This window comes from Aulostomus chinensis, chromosome 21 (assembly GCF_037954235.1).
Source record: "Aulostomus chinensis isolate RoL2024-O1b breed Wild chromosome 21, RoL_Achi_v1.0, whole genome shotgun sequence".
In the NCBI taxonomy this organism is placed as follows: Eukaryota; Metazoa; Chordata; class Actinopteri; order Syngnathiformes; family Aulostomidae; genus Aulostomus; species Aulostomus chinensis.
Genome location: NC_141340.1, coordinates 11,841,814 through 11,865,392, shown reverse-complemented (window position 1 = coordinate 11,865,392; position 23,579 = coordinate 11,841,814). Strand labels below are relative to the sequence as shown.

General features: G+C 45.0%; 4 protein-coding genes and 1 non-coding gene across 6 annotated transcripts; 3 read left to right on the top strand and 2 right to left on the bottom strand.

Moving 5' to 3' along the window:
• Positions 1–18: 18 nt before the first annotated feature.
• lnx2a (ligand of numb-protein X 2a) lies at positions 19–20,223 on the bottom strand. Of its 2 annotated transcripts, XM_086191447.1 has the most exons (12): positions 20,092–20,223; positions 14,234–14,458; positions 11,517–12,075; positions 6,660–6,892; positions 6,421–6,558; positions 6,065–6,264; positions 4,030–4,443; positions 3,765–3,938; positions 2,911–3,088; positions 2,600–2,825; positions 2,099–2,257; positions 19–673 (listed from the first exon to the last, which is right to left on the bottom strand). In XM_086191447.1, exons 3-12 carry the CDS (start codon positions 11,918–11,920, stop codon positions 538–540), a joined length of 2,262 nt encoding a protein of 753 aa, XP_086047573.1. In that variant the 5' UTR covers positions 11,921–12,075; positions 14,234–14,458; positions 20,092–20,223; the 3' UTR covers positions 19–537. The 2 variants fall into 2 exon arrangements, with proteins under 2 accessions (XP_086047573.1, XP_086047574.1); XM_086191448.1 differs by lacking the exons at positions 11,517–12,075; positions 14,234–14,458; positions 20,092–20,223 and adding an exon at positions 9,972–11,506 and having other exon boundaries at positions 6,421–6,579.
• On the top strand, positions 11,336–11,407 carry trnaq-uug (transfer RNA glutamine (anticodon UUG)). The gene has a single exon. It is a non-coding gene; the product is annotated as a tRNA-Gln (tRNA).
• LOC147241712 (uncharacterized) lies at positions 15,239–19,370 on the top strand. Its single transcript, XM_086191344.1, has 3 exons — positions 15,239–15,396; positions 15,838–15,912; positions 17,670–19,370. Exons 1-3 carry the CDS (start codon positions 15,371–15,373, stop codon positions 18,001–18,003), a joined length of 435 nt encoding a protein of 144 aa, XP_086047470.1. The 5' UTR covers positions 15,239–15,370; the 3' UTR covers positions 18,004–19,370.
• Positions 19,505–22,767, top strand: pdx1 (pancreatic and duodenal homeobox 1). The gene is made up of 2 exons (XM_086191449.1): positions 19,505–20,265; positions 21,822–22,767. The coding sequence occupies exons 1-2, from the start codon at positions 19,884–19,886 to the stop codon at positions 22,172–22,174; spliced, it is 735 nt and encodes a 244-aa protein (XP_086047575.1). The 5' UTR covers positions 19,505–19,883; the 3' UTR covers positions 22,175–22,767.
• On the bottom strand, positions 22,610–23,301 carry urad (ureidoimidazoline (2-oxo-4-hydroxy-4-carboxy-5-) decarboxylase). The gene is made up of 2 exons (XM_086191450.1): positions 23,077–23,301; positions 22,610–22,993 (listed from the first exon to the last, which is right to left on the bottom strand). Exons 1-2 carry the CDS (start codon positions 23,249–23,251, stop codon positions 22,644–22,646), a joined length of 525 nt encoding a protein of 174 aa, XP_086047576.1. The 5' UTR covers positions 23,252–23,301; the 3' UTR covers positions 22,610–22,643.
• Between the last annotated feature and the right edge of the window lie 278 nt (positions 23,302–23,579).

Sequence of the window (23,579 nt, the reverse complement as noted above, 5' to 3'; positions counted from 1 at the left end):
CAGCTGAGGCCCCCCCCCCCTTACCCCAGGATGTGGCAGGTTTCTAATAAGGCCTCAGGCTTACTCAGATGGATACAGCGCTGGTGCTGCAGAACATCTTGATTCAAAGTGGCTACAGATAATTATCCTAGATGATGGGGGACCACGTTTATCTAATTCTTCTACCACCTCTATGGTCAACGGTGCATCCACCTGAATACAGCCCTGGATTCTACTCCTGCCTGGTGAGGTGAATACAGCACAGATTGCCTGTTTGCTGCACTGTTTTCCCTGCGGGTGTGAAGACATGACCATATGAACACAGCAGTGTGTTGGAGTGCAGTCTGTCCAGTGACATGGTATGATCTGGACCAGGTCCCACCTGGTCAGGACAGGCTTGGTCCCCACTTGGTTTCTACTACAGTTCTGTATGCTTTTGGTCCTGGATTAAGCCCAGTATGGAGCGATGTACAGTAGCGCATACCAGTTCACTTTGGCCAAGGTTGTTCCCAATATAGAACATTCCGAGTGCGTGGCCTAGTTTAAGATCTGGCCCAGCTATACCAGGCTACCAGGCCAGGAGACCACAGTGAGCGCCACCCGGCTACGCTGCTCCTTCAGCATGGGCACCAGTGCTGAGTGGCTCATTCCTGCTGTCGACAGGCCGTTGACCGCCACGATCATGTCGCCACACCTACGATGACACAAGCCAGCGGAAGTTGTTAAACATCTGATCCAGGAGAGTGTGATGAGGTGGCCCCTGAGGTCAGAACTTGAACTCTTTGTAGACATGAAAACACCTGACGTCATTACAATGATGCTGGTGCATCACACACAACCACCTCATACATTTGACTTTATTTAGTGATGGTGTTGTAAAACGTGCTTAAGCAACAGATCCTGAGCCCTTCACCCAACATGCTCTCATGACAGGATTTTTGACAGACCTTGATAGGCAGAAAAGAAGTGTTATGTCTGGCTTAGGATGTGAATCATTAGAAATGGCCCACCAAAAATGACACAATTATTAGAAAAAACCCCTAAAAAGACAGGACTGCTGCATTGTGATTGAATGCCTCTTTGATGTGTGTGTGTGTGTGTGTGTGTGTGTGTTAAACTGACTTTGACCTTTTGCCACCAAACTATTTCTAATCCATCTTTGAATGCCAGTGGATTTATGTGAAATTTAAAGAATTACCTCAAGGTATTTCTAAGATAAAATGCTATTGGGAATGGGATTTACAGACATTTGGAAGACGGAGCAACCGGAAACATAACCTGGGAAGGCCACGGCCTGATGCCATTGAGTATTTATGGCATTAACATTTTGATTAATTTGTCCGATGTGTATGTCCAAAAAAAAAGCTGCATATATAAATGAAATACAGGGAATATCACAGTAGATCCTGGAGAAGCTGAACGGCAGCTGGATATTGTGACATGTTCAGCGTCATCAAGGAAAAAAGAGGCTCATCTCATTGAAGAGTTTCAACGGTCAATGGGATGTTTAAGTTTTTCATTTGATTTGTGGATTAACAAAAGTAGCACACAGTCAAGTTACAGTAAAAAATAATCCAGAAAAAGGACAATCGAGTGGACAAATAACATTGCAAGTGACCTTTTCACAAAATGCCAGGATAAATAACTGAATCCGGCTTCCAGCTAACATTCTTTTTGACCTTTTTCAGCCTGAGGTTAATATATCTGAGTTGTACTCTCTATGCAAAGATGAATTTGGTTTGTTGTTAAGAGTTTGATCATAACCAAGATGATTATGACACAGCAAAAAGCACCCAGTTTATAAAGAAGAAAAACAGCGTAAATTTTATTCTATCGTTTAGAGTCATTTGTACTTTAAGCAGGAAAAAAATGTTTCACGTAAATGTAAAACCTTCAACTATCTAAGAACAGCAGCAGAAACCGCAAGACTTGTAAAAGGAATTTTGAAACAGTTCCTAACAGTTTTTTTTGCGGTTAATTTAGGCTTTACTACAGATTTTAACGTCATTTTCCTACATTTTGTAGGCGTGTACTAACATCACGCCACTCTTATCAATCACACACAGCTTATCTACCTGCTAATTCACCTCAATCTCACTGCTGAGTCACAATTACTCACTTGAGGCGACCGTCGTAGTACGCTGGTGTACCCAGGACAATGGTTTTGATAAAGAAGGCCTGGTTGCCGTGGCTCTCCTCGTATCCTCCCACAATACTGAAGCCCCAGCTGCCGGGGTGATTCCTCCGCAGGACGATCTCATGACTGCTGTGCAGGTAGCTGGGAGAAGACAGCAGAGAGATGCAGGGCCGGACGAGAGCAAGAGAGAGAGAGAGACCGCATCCAAGCGCGGCAAACCATGAACAACTGTCTGGCATCTTTACAGCACAAGTTTTTAAGTATACTGAGGCACTATGGAAGATAATTAGGGCTGATGTTAAAAAAAATGAACGTGTTTTTAGAATTAGTAAATTTTCATCCCACAGAATCGTGTTAACCAGGAATATGATGCACCAGTGTATTTATCATTGTCAAGATAGATGTAAAAATGCAATCATATATTCTAGTTTCTGTTACAAAGCCCTCTGAAGGAGACCTATGGGTGAAGCGGGGTGTGCTCACCTGGGCAGCCCCAGCCACATCACCCACGAGGGCGACCAGTTGGCGTCGAAGTCGCTGTCGTGAGTATGAGGCAGCAGCTGGTCGTGGTCGTGTTGCTCCACCATGCTGACTTCCAGAACCCGCAGCTGTACGGAGGGCGAGGCGGCGCTGGCCTTCAGCGTCCCAACAGCCTCGCTGTGGCTCAGGTAGGTCAGGTCCTGGCCGTTGATGCTCAGCAGGACGTCGCCTGAGGGAGGAAGATGATGCTGCAGTCTCTTGTGTCAGGTGTTCGATTTGGCTGAACTGTCCCGCTAACATGAGGGGGAACCCACCTCGTTTGATTCGTCCATCCCTCGACAAGCAGCCGTGCGGTTGGACGCTGGTCACAAAGATGGGCAGCTCGCCGCTCTTGCTGCCCCGCCCACCTGCCACAGTCATACCTAGCGACTCATGGGGCTCTTTCTTCACGGTGATGTGTTTCTCCTTACAGGTCACACACTGAGACAGATCCTGGGAAAAAAACGCACAAATATTCAGTGAGTTTGTCTTCTTAAGTCTATTTACACATCATTTCCTCCACCAGTAACCAGCCGAGGAGGTCGTCTTTACTAGTCTTCTAACAAAAAGTCCCACTGCAGCTCAACGTTTTCACATAAAATGCTGCTTAAAACGTATTTGTTAAAAGCAAAAACCATCAATTTAAGGTTTTTGTGTAAAAATGCAAAAATACTCTAGTAAAAAATAGCATTTACACATTTTATTTGCTTTGTTTTTTTTAATTGAAGCGCAGATAATCAGATAAGGCTTCAGCTGCCCCCCCCCTGACCCTTAATAGGATAAGCAGTAGAAAAAGGATGGATGGATGGATGGATAATCAGATAATAAATAACAGAAAGAGCTGTGATGAGCGGTTATTACTTTTCACCTGGACAAAGTAAAGTGTTAAATATCCCTTTTAGTCAGACTGGATAACCGTGGTAACCAATGGCAACCTAAACCTTAATACAGAGGATCAGCTCATTGTAAAACAGCATCTAACAAAAATAATGTGATTATGGCTGCTTTTGAAGATTCCTTGGGTGTAGCTAAATAAATCTTTAGTTGCAGCCACACACACAGACACACTCACACACACACACACACACACACACACACACACACACACGTAAATAAGTGTTCTCCTCACTCTGTGGGTGCTGGTGCGGGAGAGGTGGACGGGTACAGGACTTGGGGTGGAGCTGTGGTTAGGCAGGAAGTGATCAAGGCAGTAGAGATCTCTGGTGGAGCTTGATTTTGGCGGTGGCGGCGGTGTTGGTTTGCTGGGTCGGCCAATTAGCAAGAAGACACGCTCTCCGCTGGCCTAGAGAGTCAGAATGTGTGCTTTAAGTACATGTCTTCATTCATTTACTAGGTTTTGTATGAAAGTGCTTTGTTGTGACACGAATGTGTACCTGTATGATCTGCGCAGCCTGTTCTGGGGTGCCGTGGCGAAGGTCCTGCTCGTTGACAGCCAGAACACGGTCGTTACTGCGCAGCCGGCCATCCTTGGCTGCCAGGCCTCCCTCCAGCAGGTCCAATACAAACACTCCTGATTCATCTGTTCGCCGCACCAGCTTGATGCCGAGCTGCTCTGTGGAATCCCGCTTATGCAGGGTGATCCTCAGTGTGGCGGGACTGGGTGGCGTGCCCTCGGGGCTGGAGCAGGGCGCGTGGGGTACAGCTGGGGTGGAGGAGGAAGAGGAGGGAGGAGCCCGAGAGGCACAGCGACGCTCCCTGAGCACAGTCAGCTGTAGAGTGGTGCAGGGGCGTGCCAGGGTGGAGCGGGCAAAACTGTGGGGCACGTTACTGATGTCCACGTTGTTCACCTTGATAAGGAGATGATGCATGTTTAAATTCACCTAACAAACCTGCGACAGTGAAAGTCAATTTTCTATTCCAGCTGTTAAACCTCATTTTAACACACAGCGAGCAAGCAAACCAGTGAAGGGAAACCATAAATGCATTTGAATATATTTATAGTGCTGCTTATCTTTCTCCGTCTGCAAATGAATAGTTTCTTTATTTATAGCTCCCATAAGAGTTAATGTTTTCCTCAGCTTGATCCTGTATCAGCCTCCATCACTGATCGAATGATCAGGGGCCGGCAGCCGTGCAGGGAGATGTTACTGTACTTTCCATCTGTCTCTCTTCAGTTCTTGGAAATCTGGATTCCCATGCAAGAAAATAAACCAAACTTTATGCAGAGGTTCACTCCAATGCCAAACATCCTCAGTTGGCTTTTTTAGGAGGGTAGTCTTGGTGGTAGTGCTACAGCAACCGTTTGAAGTTTAGAATAATTTGAATGTATAAAAAAAAATCAGCTGTACATGCCACACTGGTGGCACGGTGGTGCAGTGGTTAGCACTGTCACCTCACAGCAAGAATGTTCTGGGTTCGAGCCCCGGCCCGTTCACTCCAGGTACTCCGGCTTCCTCCCACAGTCCAAAGACATCAAGAGAGGACGAGGCTGACTGATACTCTAAATTGACCGTAGGTGTGACTGTGAGTGTGAATGGTTGTCTGTCTCTATGTGTTGGCCCTGTGATGGACTGGTGACCTGTCCAGGGTGAACAGGGCTCCAGCCCCCTGGGACCCTTAACAGGATAAGAGTTAGAAAATGGATGGACATGCAACAATGTAGTAACTCACACCAAAATGCAGCACCAAGTAATACAAAATCCTAAGTGTTACTAATTCTATTTCCTCTCACACATTTTGCTCAACTAACACCAAACTTGCCTGAATACATCTCTTGACTGCCCTCCACAAACGATTTTTATGAATTGAAAATAGAGCGCGCAGTGTATTAAAATGTTTTAATCTAACAGCCACTCAATTCTTACTAAATAAATAAAAACTTTCACTTCATGACAGATGCGGAATGGAAATTTTGCAAAAATAGAGGATCTTTAAACATCACTTCTCTAACTTATGTAGGACAAATCCATTCACAAACTCCCTTTATTTCTCTTGATAACTGAAGTATTGACCCTAGTTTGAAGCTCACTGTGACGTGCAACAGAGTAAAACTACAATACCCACAATCCCTCAGTATTGCACCCAATCTTTACGCAGCTGGCTCCAGTACTCTGCTTGATGAGATGGGCAATCTCTCTCACAGGAAAAGCATGCTGGTTTTTAGCTGAGCAGGTAGAGCAGCTGTAACCTCGTCAGAAGGCTCATGGTTTAAATCTCAGCTACCCAGACTTTGTGCTGGCTAGTTTATGTAGATACACCCCACCCCCCCCGCCCCCCATCACCACCACCATAAATCCTCATTTATTCATCAGTCCTTCTGAGGAAGCATGTTTGTCTTAAATCATGTCAATTTTCTTGCTTATTTTCCTCATTGGTTCATTGGCTGTTTAGTCTATAAACCTCATCCTAATCCCCACACTGCCTGCCTGTGAACTCATATTTTTTCCTCCACCCACATCTATCTCTTACCTGCAGTATCTGATCCCCTGCCAGCAGCCTCCCGTCTCGAGCAATGACCCCGTCCCGGTACACTTCCTGAATTACGATGTTAATGAGAGGCGTCTCGTTTCCCCCAACGATGCTGATTCCCAGCTCAACGTAGGGGTTTGCCCGGTGGACCTCAATGGCGGTGATTTCTCCTTCAGGAAGGGACGGCAGCTTCACACAGCCTAATGGACACACGAATGAGATCACTACACACCTGAGCTTCAGGATTTCATTTCTACATCTTCCTCACATTTAACATAATCTGATTATCCAGTTTTTAACGTTAGAGCTATTACAAAAGAAGCAGTATCATATACTCTGAAGAAGTGATGCTTTACCTTCTTCTGCAGAAAGAGGAGGGGACTCAGGGCAGTCCCAACCAGAGGAGGTGGAGCTAACAGAACGCAGGAGGTGGATGCAGGGGTTACTGAGGGGGCGCTTCACCCGGGGAACTACGCACTCCAGCCCAACCACACCTGGGAGAAGAGAGAGAATCTCTGAGGAAGAGAAGACGGATGTGTTTTTTTACCAAACTTTCAAGACTCCACTGATGATCGGTATTTACGGATCAACTCACTGTCTTCTTCAGTGCTCTCCTCGAAGGCGGGGTTGTCAAGGCCCACGTCGTCCGTCCACGTTGGACCATTGCTGCCGGTGGTGTTAGGCCCAGTGGGCGGCGAGGGGGTTGCATCCCTCAGTTCTGTCTGTGACGGGGGGGATCTGGGAGGGCTGGTCACCATGGCTCGTTCGTCTCCACTCTCGTTACGTGGACCGTCCACACTGGTCTGCTGACATCGCGTCCCGGGACACCTTTCACCAAGCAACAGGCGTCAGTTTGTTAGTCCATCTGATGTGTAAAGAAAATTAAGTCCAGCATCAGTTAATTTGATGTGATGCTCAATAGAGTCCATTAGGGGGGTTTGCAAAAACTAGATACTGTTGTTTCTCTTGGTTTGATGTTTCCTGCTTATTCAAGTTGTGGCTCCATTAAAAACATTGCTGCTTAAATATCCTGCAGGCCCTCTTGGGAATTGTTCAGAACTGAGCTGGGATGCACAGGATTCCTTGGATTGATGAGGATTCTAACGTTTGCTCATCCTGTGTGTGTCACGGGGAGCTGGAGCCAATCACAGCAGACGTCCCCAGACAGGTCGCTGGTGGATCCCCTTAGAGACAAACACCAATTCACATCTAATTTACATCCACCTAACCTTCCCAACAGGTGAAGCACAGGGGTGTCAAGCAATGATGCGGATGCTCTTCATCGGAAAACAGACTGACAGACTCAGGGGATCAGTGCCTTCTCACCATTAATTGACTCTGAAGTATTTACTGTGAGTGGTTGAATGATTAAAGTGCGTCTGTCCTCCACTCCATTCAGTCCCATCCATTACAGTAGATTCATTGTCTTCGCAACATTTCAAACATTAAACACTCGATATCTAACTGCGTAGCTGGTGTCATGGAAACAGGTTCTTAATCTTGATATTCCCATCAAGCAGGAAGTGATTGGAGGGGGAAACGTTGTGATCGCATTTTGATCAAAGATGCTTGAATTAGAAAAGCTAACGCTTAAAAAAAAAAAGAAGGTAACAAAGCCAGGCCAGTATGGCTGTTTGAAAATGTGGTGTCTATAAAGTGAAGTCCTGGCTCATCTGCCATTTTCGGTCCCAGAATTATTTGTTGTTAAAAGATAGAATCATCACTGCTTCATACCTCAATACTATAACGGATGGAATTTGTTGTATTATCATTTTATCCACAGTAATACTTGATTAAATGTTAAGTAGCTGGAGATGCAGGGATGCTGCTGCCTGGACTGGATGTTAAACCAGTGGCAAGGAGGAAATTAAGAACTTTGCTCTGCTGCTGCGCTGCTTTAAATAAATTCTGTAAGCAGCGAGATGGACATCAGCTGCAGCAGGATCCGTCTACCTCTAAGGAGGCCATGTTGCTGGGCTAGATGGGAGCCGCAGAGCAGGCAGTCTGTCAGACACCGCTGCAGTAAGATGGTCTGGTCTATGAAACGCTTGTGGGTGCTGATCTCTTCTTGCTGAGCTCCTTCGCTGAGTCTAATGACTAATGTGCCATTTTTTAGTTGTTTCAATTTCACTCAAAGCAGAAAATCTTCAGAAATGTGATATTTTAATGGACGCCAGATTGGAAGATCTGAGCTGTCACGACGTGCTCCCCCCCCCTCCCCACATGTGACACGATGGTAAACACTCCTCTAGAGAACGAAATTAAAGAAAGGTTGCTGTACGCCTACTGATGATGTAATATAAAACGGTTTGCTCCGATTCCTTTGAAGAAGCAGCATCTCAAACTCCAACCCTGTCACACTTGATCACTCAGATACTCAGAGACAAGCCAGTTCCTCCAGCCAAAAATATCTCCCTGTCATGTAGCTTTTCTTGAGCTGTTGTGCTCTTACTGAGAGACCCTCCAGCATTTAACCTGCCAACACACACACACACACACACACACACACACACACACACACACACACACACACACACACACACACACACACACACACACACACATCAGTAATAAGATCAACCAGTCCACCTTAACCCCGTAAAGAACACTGCGGCCCAGAGCACTCTCATCTTTTAATCTAAGGTCCAGCGTCCGATCTCTAATCTTCAACAACAATGTTGACTGACAAAGTCTCCTGGCGACAGCCGGCTCTTGGCTCCTGTTTCTATCTTAGACCTAAGTCGACAGGGTAATAAGGGTGAGGCGAGCCCACGTGGACCAGAGGTTTAATCTTTATTAAAGAATGTCACGTTAGTCCCCACAGCGACCTGGTTTGATCCATCTGGAACCATCTTTCCCTGTTTTCACGTCGAAGACATGCTGATGAAGACAAGGTGAAATTAAAAGGTAAAACTGGTCAAGCAATGACATGGTAAACCTAACCCACTTCTCACTAATTAAACTCAGAACGTATAACCATTAACTCACACTTGTATGGACGCCACACCATTTTTTAAGATACCATTCTTTTCTCTGTCCGTGCATTAGCAAGCTGAGACCCTCAGAAACTTGCTATCTGCTAATTAGCTTAGCTTAGCACAAGTAATAGTAGTGGATAGGCAGGTTAGCATGCCTCCATCACACCCGCTCAGTTTTCAAAACCTGTAGGTCTTCGTCTGTGCATTCTGGTTCAAATGAATATGGTTCAGGATCAGTTTGTCCAGGCACGCTACAACTTCCCATCCACTGTCATGGTCAGTGTGTTTCTTGCCAGGTTTGGCTGCTACATCATAACTCTGCCACTAGCGTCTGGTAAGCTAATGTTAGCCACATTTTGACAAATTAGTTGCTTTCTGAGTTTACATGTATTTGTCACATATGGCGACAGGATTCATTTTAGCAGGAGTGTTGCTTTAAAGGCCTTAAGTCTAAAGAGACACGACCCCCAGGGGGTCTCCTGTAAAAAAGCTGACTCAGAAAAGCTTGTTACTGTGAGCCTGTTAATGAAAATCTCCTTATCTCTACTGAGGTGTTTGAAAGTCACTGGATAACCAGTCAATAATCAAGCGTCAAATACCAATGGATGGTTCCTTAGCAACAGGCAGACAGTCACGAGGGGCTGAATTAGATAGAAGTGTATTCTGTAATCAATAAAGCAAATTATAATCTTCTTCGCCTCACTTTTCTAAAGCACATTTTCATGTTATCACCAAATCTATCCAACATGTTCCAAACGCTTCCATTCATAACAGCACACATCAACAACCTCTTCTGCTCCTCGGATAGCAACCACTGATGCGCATACACACTCTAGAAAGCAGTTGTCTGCAGGAAAGCAAGGACAAGACACCAGAGGCGGGGGAGAAGACCAGCCCACGTAGTGCTGAGTCCACCGTGGTCTACTCACCACAGGCCAGGGTTGCCTTTGGCGGTCTCACAGAAGAAATGGTTGAAAAGATCTCTGGTGTTGAAGTTGCTCAGCATGATTGCAGACTGAGAACATGGAGCTTCTGGTCAGCTAACTCATGACTGTGGTAGGGAACCACTAATCCCTTGTCACATGACCTACAGCCCAATAATCCCCTCAGGGTCCCACAGCACCTGGTCCAAATGGGCCAAAAGCCAGAATGTGCGGATGGGAACCTTTAAGGTTTAGGGGTGAGTCTAAAGAGTCTGGACTATTACATCAATAGTTCTTCTAATTAAATAAATGAATACAGCTCAGGAAGTACATTAACCTGTGTTTGGTCATGAACTAATTAACATCATTAGGATGTAGCGTACAAGGGTTCTGACTTTGAATCAAAGTTCAAATCTGGCTGGTACTTGACTTTGGAAAGGTCATGTGATTGTAAGACTGCTTTTTACTCACTTGCAACCGGACAGCTAAAGTGGGTGTGGCTTAACACATACAAAACAAACACTGTCCACATGGCTCTGCTAACCACTGCTACTCACTTGTGATGGAAGAATAAGATCCACCCCTTTTCATTTCATTTTACTGCCTCTTCTAATGCTCATGAAAATTTTATATGAATTTGAAATTCAAATATGAACTCAATTGTAGTTCTAGATTTCACTGGAGGGTTGTTTTCAATTTGCAGTGAGGATCCAGTACATCCATCCATCTTCTTCCGCTTACCCTGTTAAGGGTCACTGAGGGGCTGGAGCCTATACTAGCAGCTTTCAGGTGAGAAGGGGGGGTTCACTCTGGACAGGTTGCCAGTCCATCACAGGGCCAACACATACAGACAGACAACCATTCACAGTCACACCTACAGTCAATTTAGAATATCCAAATAACCTAGTATCCTCTTGATGTCTTTGGGAAGAACCTGGAGAGAATCCACACAGGCACAGGGAAAACATGGTAACTCTACACAGAAAGACCCCGTGCCCGAGCTCGAACCCAGAACCTTCTTACTGTGAGGCAACAGTGCTAACCACTGTACCACCTTGCCACCAGCTCCAGTGCAATATCCTCAAAATATGTCAACTTTATGACACTTGTTGTCCCAGACTATTTTGCCAAGAGACATGAAGAACATGAGTGTGGACACAGAAATTAAATACTTGCATACTAAGTGGTTAAAGAACAAAAGCACCTCCTTAGGGTTCAGGGAAAGATCTAGATTTTGTTGAAATAAGCACTTTTCTTGATGTTAGTGCATGCTCAACTCACTCTGTGGTTAAATCAGTATTAAACACTCAGAACAGCTTTGAAATTGAACAGTTTTGTCGAATAACTTTGAGTCACGATTCAAATTCAGTGGTTCCATGGTGTAATGGTTAGCACTCTGGACTTTGAATCCAGCAATCTGAGTTCAAATCTCGGTGGAACCTTCCACTGGCAGTGTGTTTTCAGAAACAGAAGCTTTTCTAATCAAATCTGCTTGTCATTAAGCTCAAATACTCATGCATGGGCCCACCTAATGTGTCTGAGTGCAGTTACCTGTGTTTTAGGTGTGCCTCCAGGTCACATCGTGGCATGCTAAGGGAGCACACTGGGGTCAAAGGGCAAGACACAGATAGCTTGTCCAGCAGCTTGTGAACCAGTATACTGGATCTGCGGCATGCCTGCAGCTGCAGCCGCGTCCTGTCCAGCGGACAGAAGTCCCTCTCCTGGAGGAAGCTTCGTAGGCAGCGGGCGCAGAAGGTGTGGCCGCATGGTGTGTCCAGCGGCTGCACCAGCGGCTGCAGGCAAATGTGGCACACTAGGTCGTCATCTACTTCCAGACGGTAGTTATAAAGGTGGTTCTCCCAGCTGCGGTGGATCTGGCCACACTCAGAGCACAGAGCCTCCAAGGGTGGCTCAAGTGGCCCAGCTAGACCCACCTCGCAGCCTGGGCTGCCCATCTCCGTTCCGTCAACACAACTCAGCTTTGGCACGAGTGACTCCAGTGGGGCTGTAGTGTTGGGAAGGGGCACGCACACTCCTATCCCATAAGCTTCACTGGACGGAGGACTTGCAGAGAGGACAGATGCCCCCCGGCGGCTGATGGCACATCACGCTGCAGGTCAGAGGGTAGAGCAAGAGGGTTAAACAGCTGTTTCAGAAAAACAACAAGTGTCTGATTATGTAGTCCTGCATTTATTCATGTGCCAAATACTTCGTGCACGTGGGCCCGTGTGTCCGCATGAGTCGGCATGAGATGGAGAGAGGCTGTGTGTGTGTGTTTGTGTGTGTGTATGTGTGTGTGTGTGTGTGTGTGTGTGAGAGTGTGTATGTATGAGTGTGTTCAGATTATGTATTGCTGCTCCTGTCCTCTAATCTGGCAGTATAATCTCTCTTTTGCTCTCGCCTGCTGCAATCTTCCAATTCCACAGAGAGGGAATTATCTGGGATTGAGGCAGAGAGAGGACACAGATCAGAGGAGGAGGGATTGGGAAAGCAACAGAAAAGGGAAAAGAGTGCCAGCAGAAGGAGAAAGGGAGATGAGCAGGGGGGCATGAAGGAGATTAATGGGATGTAAAATCTGAAAGAAATGGAAAGGGGCATAAAAGAAAAGGGACAAAAGTAGCAGGAATTTGTTGAATCTTTTTCAAACTGATGCATTCTCTTAGTTCAGGATGATAGATCTTCCTCTGCAGCAGGGAGAGAACATGCCAGAAGCAAAGTCTTAAAATACATCACTCCAGAGAGCGGATGAACACGCTGCTCACTTCCACATGCAGACCCTGCAGCCGCTCTACTAGCCGAGCCCCTCTAGGACAGATGCTATCAGCAGACAGCAGAGGGCGTGCCTCAGCTCACAACCGGCCAGCCAAACCACAGTGACTACCTGCCTCTGTTCCACTGAGGGTCTGCTCCTGTCTCCATGACGACCTGGAGCCTGTTCTGTTCAGTGGGGCTTGACATTCAGAGTGTAGCCGGAGAAGGATGCAGGAGAACCACACAACAGATACATTTCTCTCAGGAGGATGCTCTGCTCCTTCTCGATACAGCCTGAAAGCTTGTCAGACAGTGCAAACAATAATGCTGAGAGCCCCCTTGCTTCCATTTTTTTGCTGCTTTTTTTCATCTCGTCTCCGTGGCTACCCATCCCTGTGACAACCTGTCTCTCCTGTCTCCTTGGCTACCGGTCGGCTAGTTATTTATTTCAGCCTCCTTTAAGTACGTGCTCCTGCCTCTGTGTGACTGGCTGCTTCTGTCTCTATCCCGCAGCTGGACATGAATTAGTCATGAGGACACAAGGGTTCTCTGTTCCTATAACAAAGCTGTGACATCACCACATCACACACTCACACACGTACGCACAGACTTGTAGATATGCATACACACGCAGGGCACACAGCATGCACGAGAGCTTTTGGGTTGTAGATCCTGCAAATAGTCTTTATCAATAAGTAAAATGTTGAGCTTTTCACTGTGGCAGCAGTTTAGAGCCTGAGCCATGAAAAGCACTTAAATCTATTTTAACCATGCATGGACTTTGTAGGGGGTTCTTACACACACACACACACACACACACACACACACACACACACACACACACACACACACACAGACACACAGACACACACACACTCTCTTTTTTAATCCCAGTGTGTGTTTGAGAGTCCAAGGCCATGATGTTATTGTCATTGCAATGCTTTATACATTAATAACAGTCATGGCCTTGCACCTGTCTATGCTCATTTTTCAGAAATGACAATTTAATCTTCTAACACTGGACAAACCCTCAAATCCCTTGCATGCATGCAGGAGTGACATTTTCAAGTCAAATGAGATGAAAAATACAAAAAATAGGAAGATTTAAAATCTGAGGTCCTTTTGGTTTAGCCTACATTTTTATAACCTCCCTTTCTAAAATGTAGAGACTTGCAAGAACAGGCCTGCAATAGGCTGCTTTTGTCACACAGACGTGCAGTGATGTCAACAAAAACTCACTCCACTGCAAATTGTACTCTTTTCTTCACCGTCATTGTCCTAATTTATTTTGGCACCGCACCAACTGCAGTGTCATGATCTGCAATCCGTTTGCGTTGAACACATAATAAGACAGGAGCAATTAAAAAAAATGCCTCCCATCTGTCTGACTCCATCCGACCCTGCACAAGCGGAAAAGAGAGGACAGATGAAGCGACAATGGCAATATCAATGCACAGCCAGCCACACAGTGACACCGGAGATGTGTAGGCAGAATATAGATGCAGATGTGGTATTACCTAATCCGGCTGCTCCTCCGTGCACTCCGGCCCCTAAAAGGGCACGATTTTTCCGGCGGCACCTCAATCACGCATTAACCGCAACGGACCGTTCTGCACACCCGCACGAAAACGCCCCCGTGCCTTTGGTGGTGATGGAGCCGCCCACCGCTGTCCGTCAAGATCGATAGGCGGGGCCTGCGGCTGTCAATCCATAGCAGGAATCTGTAGTGGCTACAAAATCGCCTGAAAAAAAAAAAAATCAGCATCTGTAAAAAGCATCGCGGCTCTTAACAGCAAGATGAGGATGACTGATAATTTGTAATATTAATGTAAAAATTCCAATTGATAAAGTAGTTTAACTGAATTGAGCTTGTTAATATTTATTTATTTACGTCTTATTTTGTCTTATTTCATATTTTTTAAAAAAATTCATATTATCCTTTCTTCTTCTGTCTGTAACTGCTGCCGAAACTTTTGAAATTTCCCTAGTGTGGGATAAATCGGACTTATGAAATTTGTTTTTCCTGCACCAACTTAAACACCATTATTATCAATTAATTAATATGTGCATAAAGATTTTTTTCTTTTGAAACTTGAAGCTAATTTAGCTTAAACTTAAGTGAAATTACGTTTTGTGCGTGTGTGTGAGTTAGTGACTGAGTGAGAGAGGAAAGAGTGGAGAAATGTAATAAAAATGCAACAGTAATTAAACTTCAACTCATACATTTCCTTGCATGTTATTTCTTCTGTTATTCAGGCTTACTAACCATTGGTTCCTTTTCATGGTTAACGTATTTGTTTATTTGGTTCTATTAGGACTGAACTTGCCGGCGTTCCACAGTTTCCATCACACTCTTTTGTTTTGAATAAGAGCACTGAAAGACAATTTAAAAAATATGAATGGCTTATCTGCAATAGAAGATATTGTCTGGAAGATGTGTCAAGAATGGGTACACAAAGGAAGAAAAAAGAAAACGGCAAAATGACCGAAAGGAAGAAGTGTTTTGGTCAGGCATAAGCGTGGACACCAAATTACTGGGTCCTTGATCGAAGGACCTTCAGACCAGTAAACAATAAAGATGCTGCGTAAATTAACCTGTTACTGTAGGTTAGAGACAAATTAATTGGTGGAAAGTTGTAATAAATCGCGTCGAGATGGCAGAGGATAATGACCTGGAAAAGTACGTAAATATTTTGCTGTTTGACGTCATTCAGCCGCTGGGTGCTAACAGTTAGGGCTAGTTCTCCCTCTTCTGCAACCGTAACCCATTTGTCCGGTAGTGGATATTTTTGGTCTACAGCTGTTGTACTTATACTGTTGTACTCTTGAGACACACCAGCTAAAAGTAACCATCAGCCCCCCCGTGTTATGTAGTTAAAGGTCGGCTAAATCCGGGAATCTTCTCCACTCTGCTGCTCCAGCATTTCGGGTTAAATCAGGACACCGCTGCTGCTCCACATTCTCTCGCTAATGAGTCACGTTTCTCTCTCTTCATTAAATGATCCTCCCCATGGCTGCCCCTTGGGGTTTTGTTCCATTTTGGCCTCAAAATGCAACAGTTGCCTCCCTTTCATTCGAGACTAAAGCTAGGCTGTTTTTTTTCTTCTTCTTCTCCATTCAGGCGCGCAATTGAGGAGCTCCTCAAGGAGACGGACCGGGCCCGGGTGAGAGCAGAGACCATGGGCCCTGCAGGATGGTGAGCACAGGATTTTACTGGTCCTGTCTGGTAGTTAGTGTTCTTTTAATGAATTAAGGCAATTTTACTTTTGTAAATGTACAGCACACTTGTGGTATGCTAAAATTCAGTCGGTGCAGAGTGTGTGTATGATTAAAAACTCACTACGCTAAGTGCAGGTTCACTGAATTGTTAAAAATGAGTGACATGAACACTGATAATTTAAAACTCTGTTTAAATGACACATATTGAAACAGACACAATGGTTATTAGGTACATCTATATATTAATTAAAATTTACAAAATTTTACAGTGCATTTTCAATAGAACCCCACAATTAGGCCCTTTACATTAAAGGAGATCCAATCAAAATAATAGTAAAATCCTCATGAGGGGTAGATTTATTACAGGGCTGCTCTATTGTACTCCATTAGTTTAACCCGGGTGTGCATAATAAACTAACAAATGAGCATATATATTATGTTAAAATGTGGTTTTGCTGTATTCTTAATTAACCTTTACTTACTGGAGAATTTGGTTTTGGACACATACATTAATTGTATTTTCTTATGATGGTCCAGTGAGAAACACTTTTGCTCAAGACTCTTCTGCTGTAACAACAAAGCATACATGCACATGGTACATGATTTATGGGGTTTTTCCAAATGTGTGAGAAATAAAGAAAAGCATTTCTTTTCAAAATCATGTTTCTATGTGTTTTTCCATATGTTTCAAAAGGAAATATCATAGCATCTTGTTTTTATACATGTCGATGTTGGTAAATGTTGTCCTTCAGCCAAAATCAGTAGAAACACATTTGGAATAAAACATCATTATGCATCCACAGTTTACTGCCCATAATTGCTAAATAGGAGCCTATCCCAGCAGCCTTCAACCTTCAGACGAGAGGCAGGGTTCACCCTGGACAGGTCACCAGTCCATCACAGGGCCAACACATAGAGACAGACAACCATTCACACTCACAGTCACACCTACGGTCAATTTAGAGTATCAATCAGCCTCGTCCCCTCTTGATGTCTTTGGACTGTGGGAGGAAGCCGGAGTACCAGAGAGAACCCACACAGGACACTGGTACAGGGAGAACATGCTTGAGCTGGGGCTCGAACCCGGAACCTTCTTGCTGTGAGGCGACAGTGCTAATCACTGTGCCGCCCCTTAATAGGAATATGGTTATTAATTTAGGTCAATCTTTGTGTTAAAATGTACTAATTGATAGTTTGTCTCAGCTAATTGCTGTTTCCATTTGTCTTTTGTGGTTTGTTTTGGGGCTTCAATCATTTTTTTACGCGTTGTACGCTTCAAGCACAAGAAATACACATTATTGAGGAGTAAGAAGGAAGAGATGGTAAATAAGAGCAGCAGATATTTAAGTGGAGCTCGATGATATTATTGAAAACATGGACCCAAGACGTTTCATGACTTCCTGCTCCTCACATGTATCAGGTGTTCATGTCACTATGTGATCATGAAAATGTATGTCTAAATCTATAGTCATGAATGTTATGGCACAGTTACTTTATACACAAATTATGACGCCAGATCAGCTGGATTCTGGAGTTTAAACAGCCAGATTTAACTCAGTCATAGCTTTACAACAATATGAGCCATTTATTCCACAGTGTGACTCCACACATTGAACTACACATCTGCTGTAATTTAGTCTGTCTTCTACATCATAAAAAGTAACCTGTTCAAATCCTCCTCATCTGTTCTCTTGTATGTTCTCTGTTGCGCTTTGTTGTTTGCCCTCATGGCAGGTTGAAATGTCCCCTGCGGAGCACCAACAAACGCTTCCTCCTCAACACCCTGCGCTCCACAGGCCTGCAGCGGCGCAGCGGCGAACCCACTGCTGGTCGCTCTGTCACGAGAGGACGCCTGAGGAGCGAATCCCCGGAGAGAAGCCGCCGTGGCCGCAGCAGATCGCCTCCCCGAGACCACAGGAATAATGGAGGACGCACGGATCACAAACATCATCAGAGGAGCAATAAAGAAGAGAGCAAGGAGGATAGAGACAGGAAAAGAAGTCACAAGCACAAAGACGACAGAGAACACACACGCAGCAAAGATCGCCAGGAAAGAGTTGGCAATTAAAGACTCCTGCGGGAGGGGAGGAACATGGTTTGCCAGAGTCTACGCCTTGTTCAGGAAACACAGGTGGAACCTCCCAAAACTGCTCTCTGACCAGCAAGTGTAGACCTGCCAGCGAGCACACAGGAGCCGCTAATAAGCTACTACTGTTTTTTTAACACTTCTTTTTAGATATTGTTTTGTTCACACATCTTAATGCCAAGTTAAACTGCCCATCTAAAATGAAGAACAGTCCCATAAAGCTCCGAGTTGACAGAACTGTTCTTACAGGACTCGTGCTCCCGTAGGAGAGGTTTGATTTCAATTATAATCCCATTATCATTCTTCTGTCAGTATTCACTGGTTAGAATGTTTACATACGACACACTGCAACTGCTGCCACTCAGTAAGGACATTTTATCATGCGTCCGACTTTTTGACATCTTTATACCTGCTATCAGTGTTTGTCAAAGGGCAGCTGACACTCCTACAGTACGGATGAATAAGTGGTATTTGTTAAAGAAGTCGCAACAATAGCTGTAATACGTGTGTTAATAACAATAATAGGATTAAACTGCTACAGAAGTACATTTTCTGTGTATTTTAGCTAATTCAGAACAACAGACGGACGTGTACTCAAGCGTTCAAAGTGCGGTTTATATCTGACCTATCCATTTGGTCTTGCCTTTTTTTTTATTGTTTCACATCCAGAGTTTTACAAATGTCTTCTTTGGTTAGTGAAAAAACCCGGCTGCATTACTTACTCTCTGAAGCCATTATGCAAAACTGGGTATCTGGAAAGTTGGCTAAATTGCATTTTACGCTGCTCACGCTCCATATATCACGTTGTCTGTGTCCAGTGTGGTGGAGAATAGCTGCGGTTAACTGTTTCCTTCCTTTTTGAAACAATGCTCAAATATAAACACCATTAAAGCCATAGACCAAGCGGGCGATTAGTATAGAATTGGTTTACTTGAACTTTATTGCAATGCTGAGTGGCCCATTAAGATACTGAGGAAAGTGCTGTAATTGCTTTTGAAGAACTCAGTGCAAATACACGCTATAAAGGTAAAAGCTTCACCTGTTAAACAGAGAATCCCCTCGATCATGAAACTGAAGCTCACGCTGTTGTAAAAAAAAAAAAAAAAACCCTGCACAGGTAAGCTCCAGGATCGTGCGCGTTGGGTAATTGAGTTCTGCTCACTCCAGCTTAATTGGTTTACCAGAAGAGCTGCTGGTAAATGAGGCGAACACACACCCGCTAATGGCCAGCAAACACAGTGAGAGTGCTGCGGCTCTGAGGGCCCTTTCTGTAGCGACTGTGGGGCCCCAGACCTGCTAAATGGTGTTAAATGATGCAGTCACATCTGTGTAATGGGTACATTTATAAAAGTCAGGGATGTGTGTGTGTGTGGGTGGGGGGGGGGGTAGAGGCAAAGAGGAGAAAAAGAAAAAAAAACTGATAAAGCTGCTGAAGTCTCTCCTTTATAAGACCTTATAGGAGAGTCACTCATATATGAGAAATGTATTTTCTCTGGATGCTTAACAGCCTGTCTTAAGTGCCTTTAAATGAATAAGTGTCTGTCTTAATCCCACCCCCCTGTCTTGCTGCTGGAGTGGGGGGGGGGGTACAGGTGGATGCAGGTAAACACTGCTGTTTACTAGGAGGCGTTGATTTACACGCTGTTCTGTTCAATTTACTGAAAATCCCACATATCCTGGAAACTGAGGACTATAGATCTGAGCAAACAGTGACACCAATAGTTTAGGCGCAGCGGAGTCACATGGTGGCGGTGACACACCTGTGTGGAGCCTCGTAGTCACTCGAAGCAGGTAGAGCAGACTGTCTACGCCGAGGCAGGGCGCAGGCACACGGCCCCTACACACTTGGGTCCTCGGCAACCATGAATCGGGAAAATCACTTCTATTCCTCGCAGGTTTTTAAAGACTCCTGCGTGTACCAGAGGTCGCAGGGCGAGGACTACAGCCACAGCCCCCCGCCCTGCCTCTACATGAGCCGGCAGGTGCACTCCGCGTACACACCGGCGGCGGCTATGGGAGCCTCCTTGGAACCGGCCAGCCTCCCCGACATTTCCACCACTTACAGCCTACCTGTGCGGGAGGATCCAGGTATTCCTCAGCTCCAGCACCCGCAAGGGCTCCAGCAGCAGTCTCTTCCCACCGCAACAGGTTACGGAGACCCGGAGGAGCAGAGATATCACCTCCCGTTCCCCTGGATGAAAACCACCAAATCCCACTCACACACCTGGAAGGGCCAGTGGACAGGTAAGGCACAGCTGCATGGACCGTCATTAGTGCTTTATTACAAATTTTCTCTGAGTTTTTACATTGACTGTCCATATATTGAAAGTAAAAAGTAAAATAAAAAAGCTTTTTGTGTGAGTTTCAGTGACTCTCCAAAGCCTAAATGACATCATTGCTCTCAACAATATTATCCAAGGTGTTTCAGTTTACCCTGTCAGTCAATTTGTAAAAGCCCCGGAAGGTCAATGCTGGCTTTTATCGGATCTTATCGTCACAAAAATGTGCCTTTTTGTCTCTAAAAATCTTAAGCCACCATTTTACCAAAGTGGAGAAGGCCTAATGCCACATATAAGACACGAGAAAAGATGTGGAGGACTTTTGTTTAATTTTAACCAAATTGTTGATTGTCCTCTCTAATTAAATTGTACATTTATCATGAATTCATTTATTTTATTTTGTCAGTTCAGATCAGCTCCTTGGCGTTCTGCCCAACAATTCACATCTTAAAAACCTTTTTTTTTTTAAAAAAAGGGAACATATTTAAGAAACTTATTCAACTTCATTTTTATACTTTTTTTTAAAAAAAAGTGTTTTCTTTCATAAGACGTTCCTGAAAGGAAGACGCTGCATCACGTATAGCAAATTACAAAATGATTTCAAATGAAGAGGTTATTATGTTATACTGCAGGTATTTGAATTGCTTTTATTATTTATTGTCCATTTTTTTTTATAAAATAGAGAATAAGTTGCTAAATTGTCTGATGAGTGAGAAGTAGCACAAATAGGGGAAATAAGAACTTTGACTTTAAGTCCAAAGTGAATTTTTCCATTTGAATAAAACAGTTGAAAGGTTAAATTTGTCCACAATTCATGTAAACAATATAATATTCCAAATACTAATTAAATATATGGACTTTTTTGATGGGGTTTTATGGCGAAACCGCCGACAGTCAGGATTTCTCAAGGATATACGCAAGCTACGAGTCAGGAAAATAAAGGCTGTTCTCTGTGTTTTTGCTGCAGTGCCTACTATATATAAAATATGATTTGAAAAACTTTGGCATAACCAAAGCCAATCAAGTTTTTTTTTCCCCTTCATATTTCAGTGTATTCAAATTTCAGCTACGAGGAAGCCCACAGGCCACTTACTTCTTACTTCGGCTCGATGTTAAGAACAAATGAGCACGAAAAAACGTTTACGTCATCGAAGAATTTGCCTGCAAAACACAAGATATTAGTCGTGAATGAAGAACAAATTAAGAAAAGCCAGCAGCGACAGCCTCAATATACAAGACTTATAGGCTAAGTAGGAAATGGAATTAGATTTTTTTTTTTAAAGAATTGGAGGTAAATTTGACATTTTTAGTTGGAAGATAAGAATGTAAAGATCCTTTATGTCGTTGTAATACAAAACAACTGAACTCCAGTTGATTCCGTCGCGTGCGTTCATAATTCCTCCTCTCTGGGTGAAATGGTGACTTTATTATTTACTTTACTGGAGATTGCATTCAAGCAAAAAGCTGTAAATCAATCCAGAGGGACTTCTGAAGTACTGAGAATCCGCCGTGTGTCAGCAGGACCCTACGTGGTGGCCGAGACCGAGGAAAACAAGCGCACGAGGACCGCGTACACGCGCGCGCAGCTGCTCGAGCTCGAGAAGGAGTTCCTGTTCAACCGCTACATCTCGAGACCCCGCCGCGTGGAGCTGGCGCTGACCCTCAGCCTCACCGAGCGCCACATCAAGATCTGGTTCCAGAACCGGCGCATGAAGTGGAAGAAGGAGGAAGACCGGAGGAGGTCGAGAGGGGGAGACCCGGACCAGGACTCCTCTATAACATCTGGAGACCAGGGGGAGGCCGCGGGCGGGGTCTCCTCAACCGCCACACCCCCTGTCTCCCCGCTACACGCCTCGGGGAGGAAGCCCACCTAGACCCGGAGAAGGCACTAAGTCTGGCCTTTAAAGCTGGGAATTAGACTCATGAGGGGGCCGAGGAGGACTGCTGAGTTCTCTCAAAGCCCCCCGGGGACCACCGAAGTCCTCTTGAATGGAGGCTGGACTGAGGGGATACTTCTTCATCCCTCCTCACCCTGCGGGGTTGAAGGTTTGGGCGCTAGATGGCACGATGAGACTACGGAGCACCAGCATCCTTGTAGCGGTAACGAGTGCCTTCTTTCTCACGTCAGACTCTTTTCGGGAATATATATCAGCCATGAAGGCTTTACATTTCCCCTTGTAAATAAGAATCATGTCAATTGTTCAGTTAATAAACAGATCCACAAGTTTGTTTCAAGAATTTCTGTATATATACTTGATAGAAGAAGAATAACCCCCAATAATTTGGAATAAAGCAAATATTACAGTCATTAAAGGACCACACTTTTTTTATTTTATTTTATTTTTATAGTTTGTTGGGTGCTTCAGAGTGCACGAGACCTCGCAGACGCAGGGCGCAGATCTTCTTCACTTCTTCGATACCGCGCGCCCTTTCCGCCTCGCGCTCGTTCCGGAGTCGCTCGGACAGCTGCCGTAAAATAGCCGCTTTGTGGTTCAAAGTGGCGCAGATGACGAAAGGGAACCCGAAACGCTCCTTGTAATCCTCGTTGAGCCGGGCCACGCGCGACGCCTCAGCGGAGCTCAGCGCACCCAAGCCGGCACGCGCTTGCTCCTCGCGTGACTCCCGGGTCAAGGTGCCGCTCTTGTGCTCCCTCCCCGCGAGATCCGGGTGACACCTGAGGATGCCCTCTTTACCTGGACGCACATTGAGACTCGTCACTCACTAAAACACACGTCATCACGCGCCAGTAGGCTAGTTTGGCAGAATGTTCTCTCACCTGAGTCTGGAAGAGCGTCGATGAACTCGCTGATCGCGACCTCTAACGCGTTCAAGTTCGCGAAAGGACGCATCGTCCACACGGCTGCTGTCACCATCGGACATCTCTCCACCACGTTACCGAAGATATTAACAAAATCCTCGAAAGGGAGAGCGTTGACGGTGGCGATTTCCATGTTGTTGCACGGGCAAAGTTCATTGACCCCCCCCCCCAGGCACGAGCACGTGAACCCCTTGCGCAAGGTTAACGCACGCCTGGACACACAGGACAAACTCTGTGCCCGGCTGTGGTTAATATTTTCACTGTCACCTCCAGAGAAGGATCCACTCTGAGCACAGGAAATGATGATTATCACGATATCTTTGTATTTTTTGGTTTTGTTTGACGTCACTATCATGCCCAAACGTGAGCTGGCGTTTATCTTGTAAGAACATGTTGCTGGCCGCCAGCACACCTTTACGAAGTTAAACAATTTCTATTTGTTATGTCAAAGTAGGATAAAA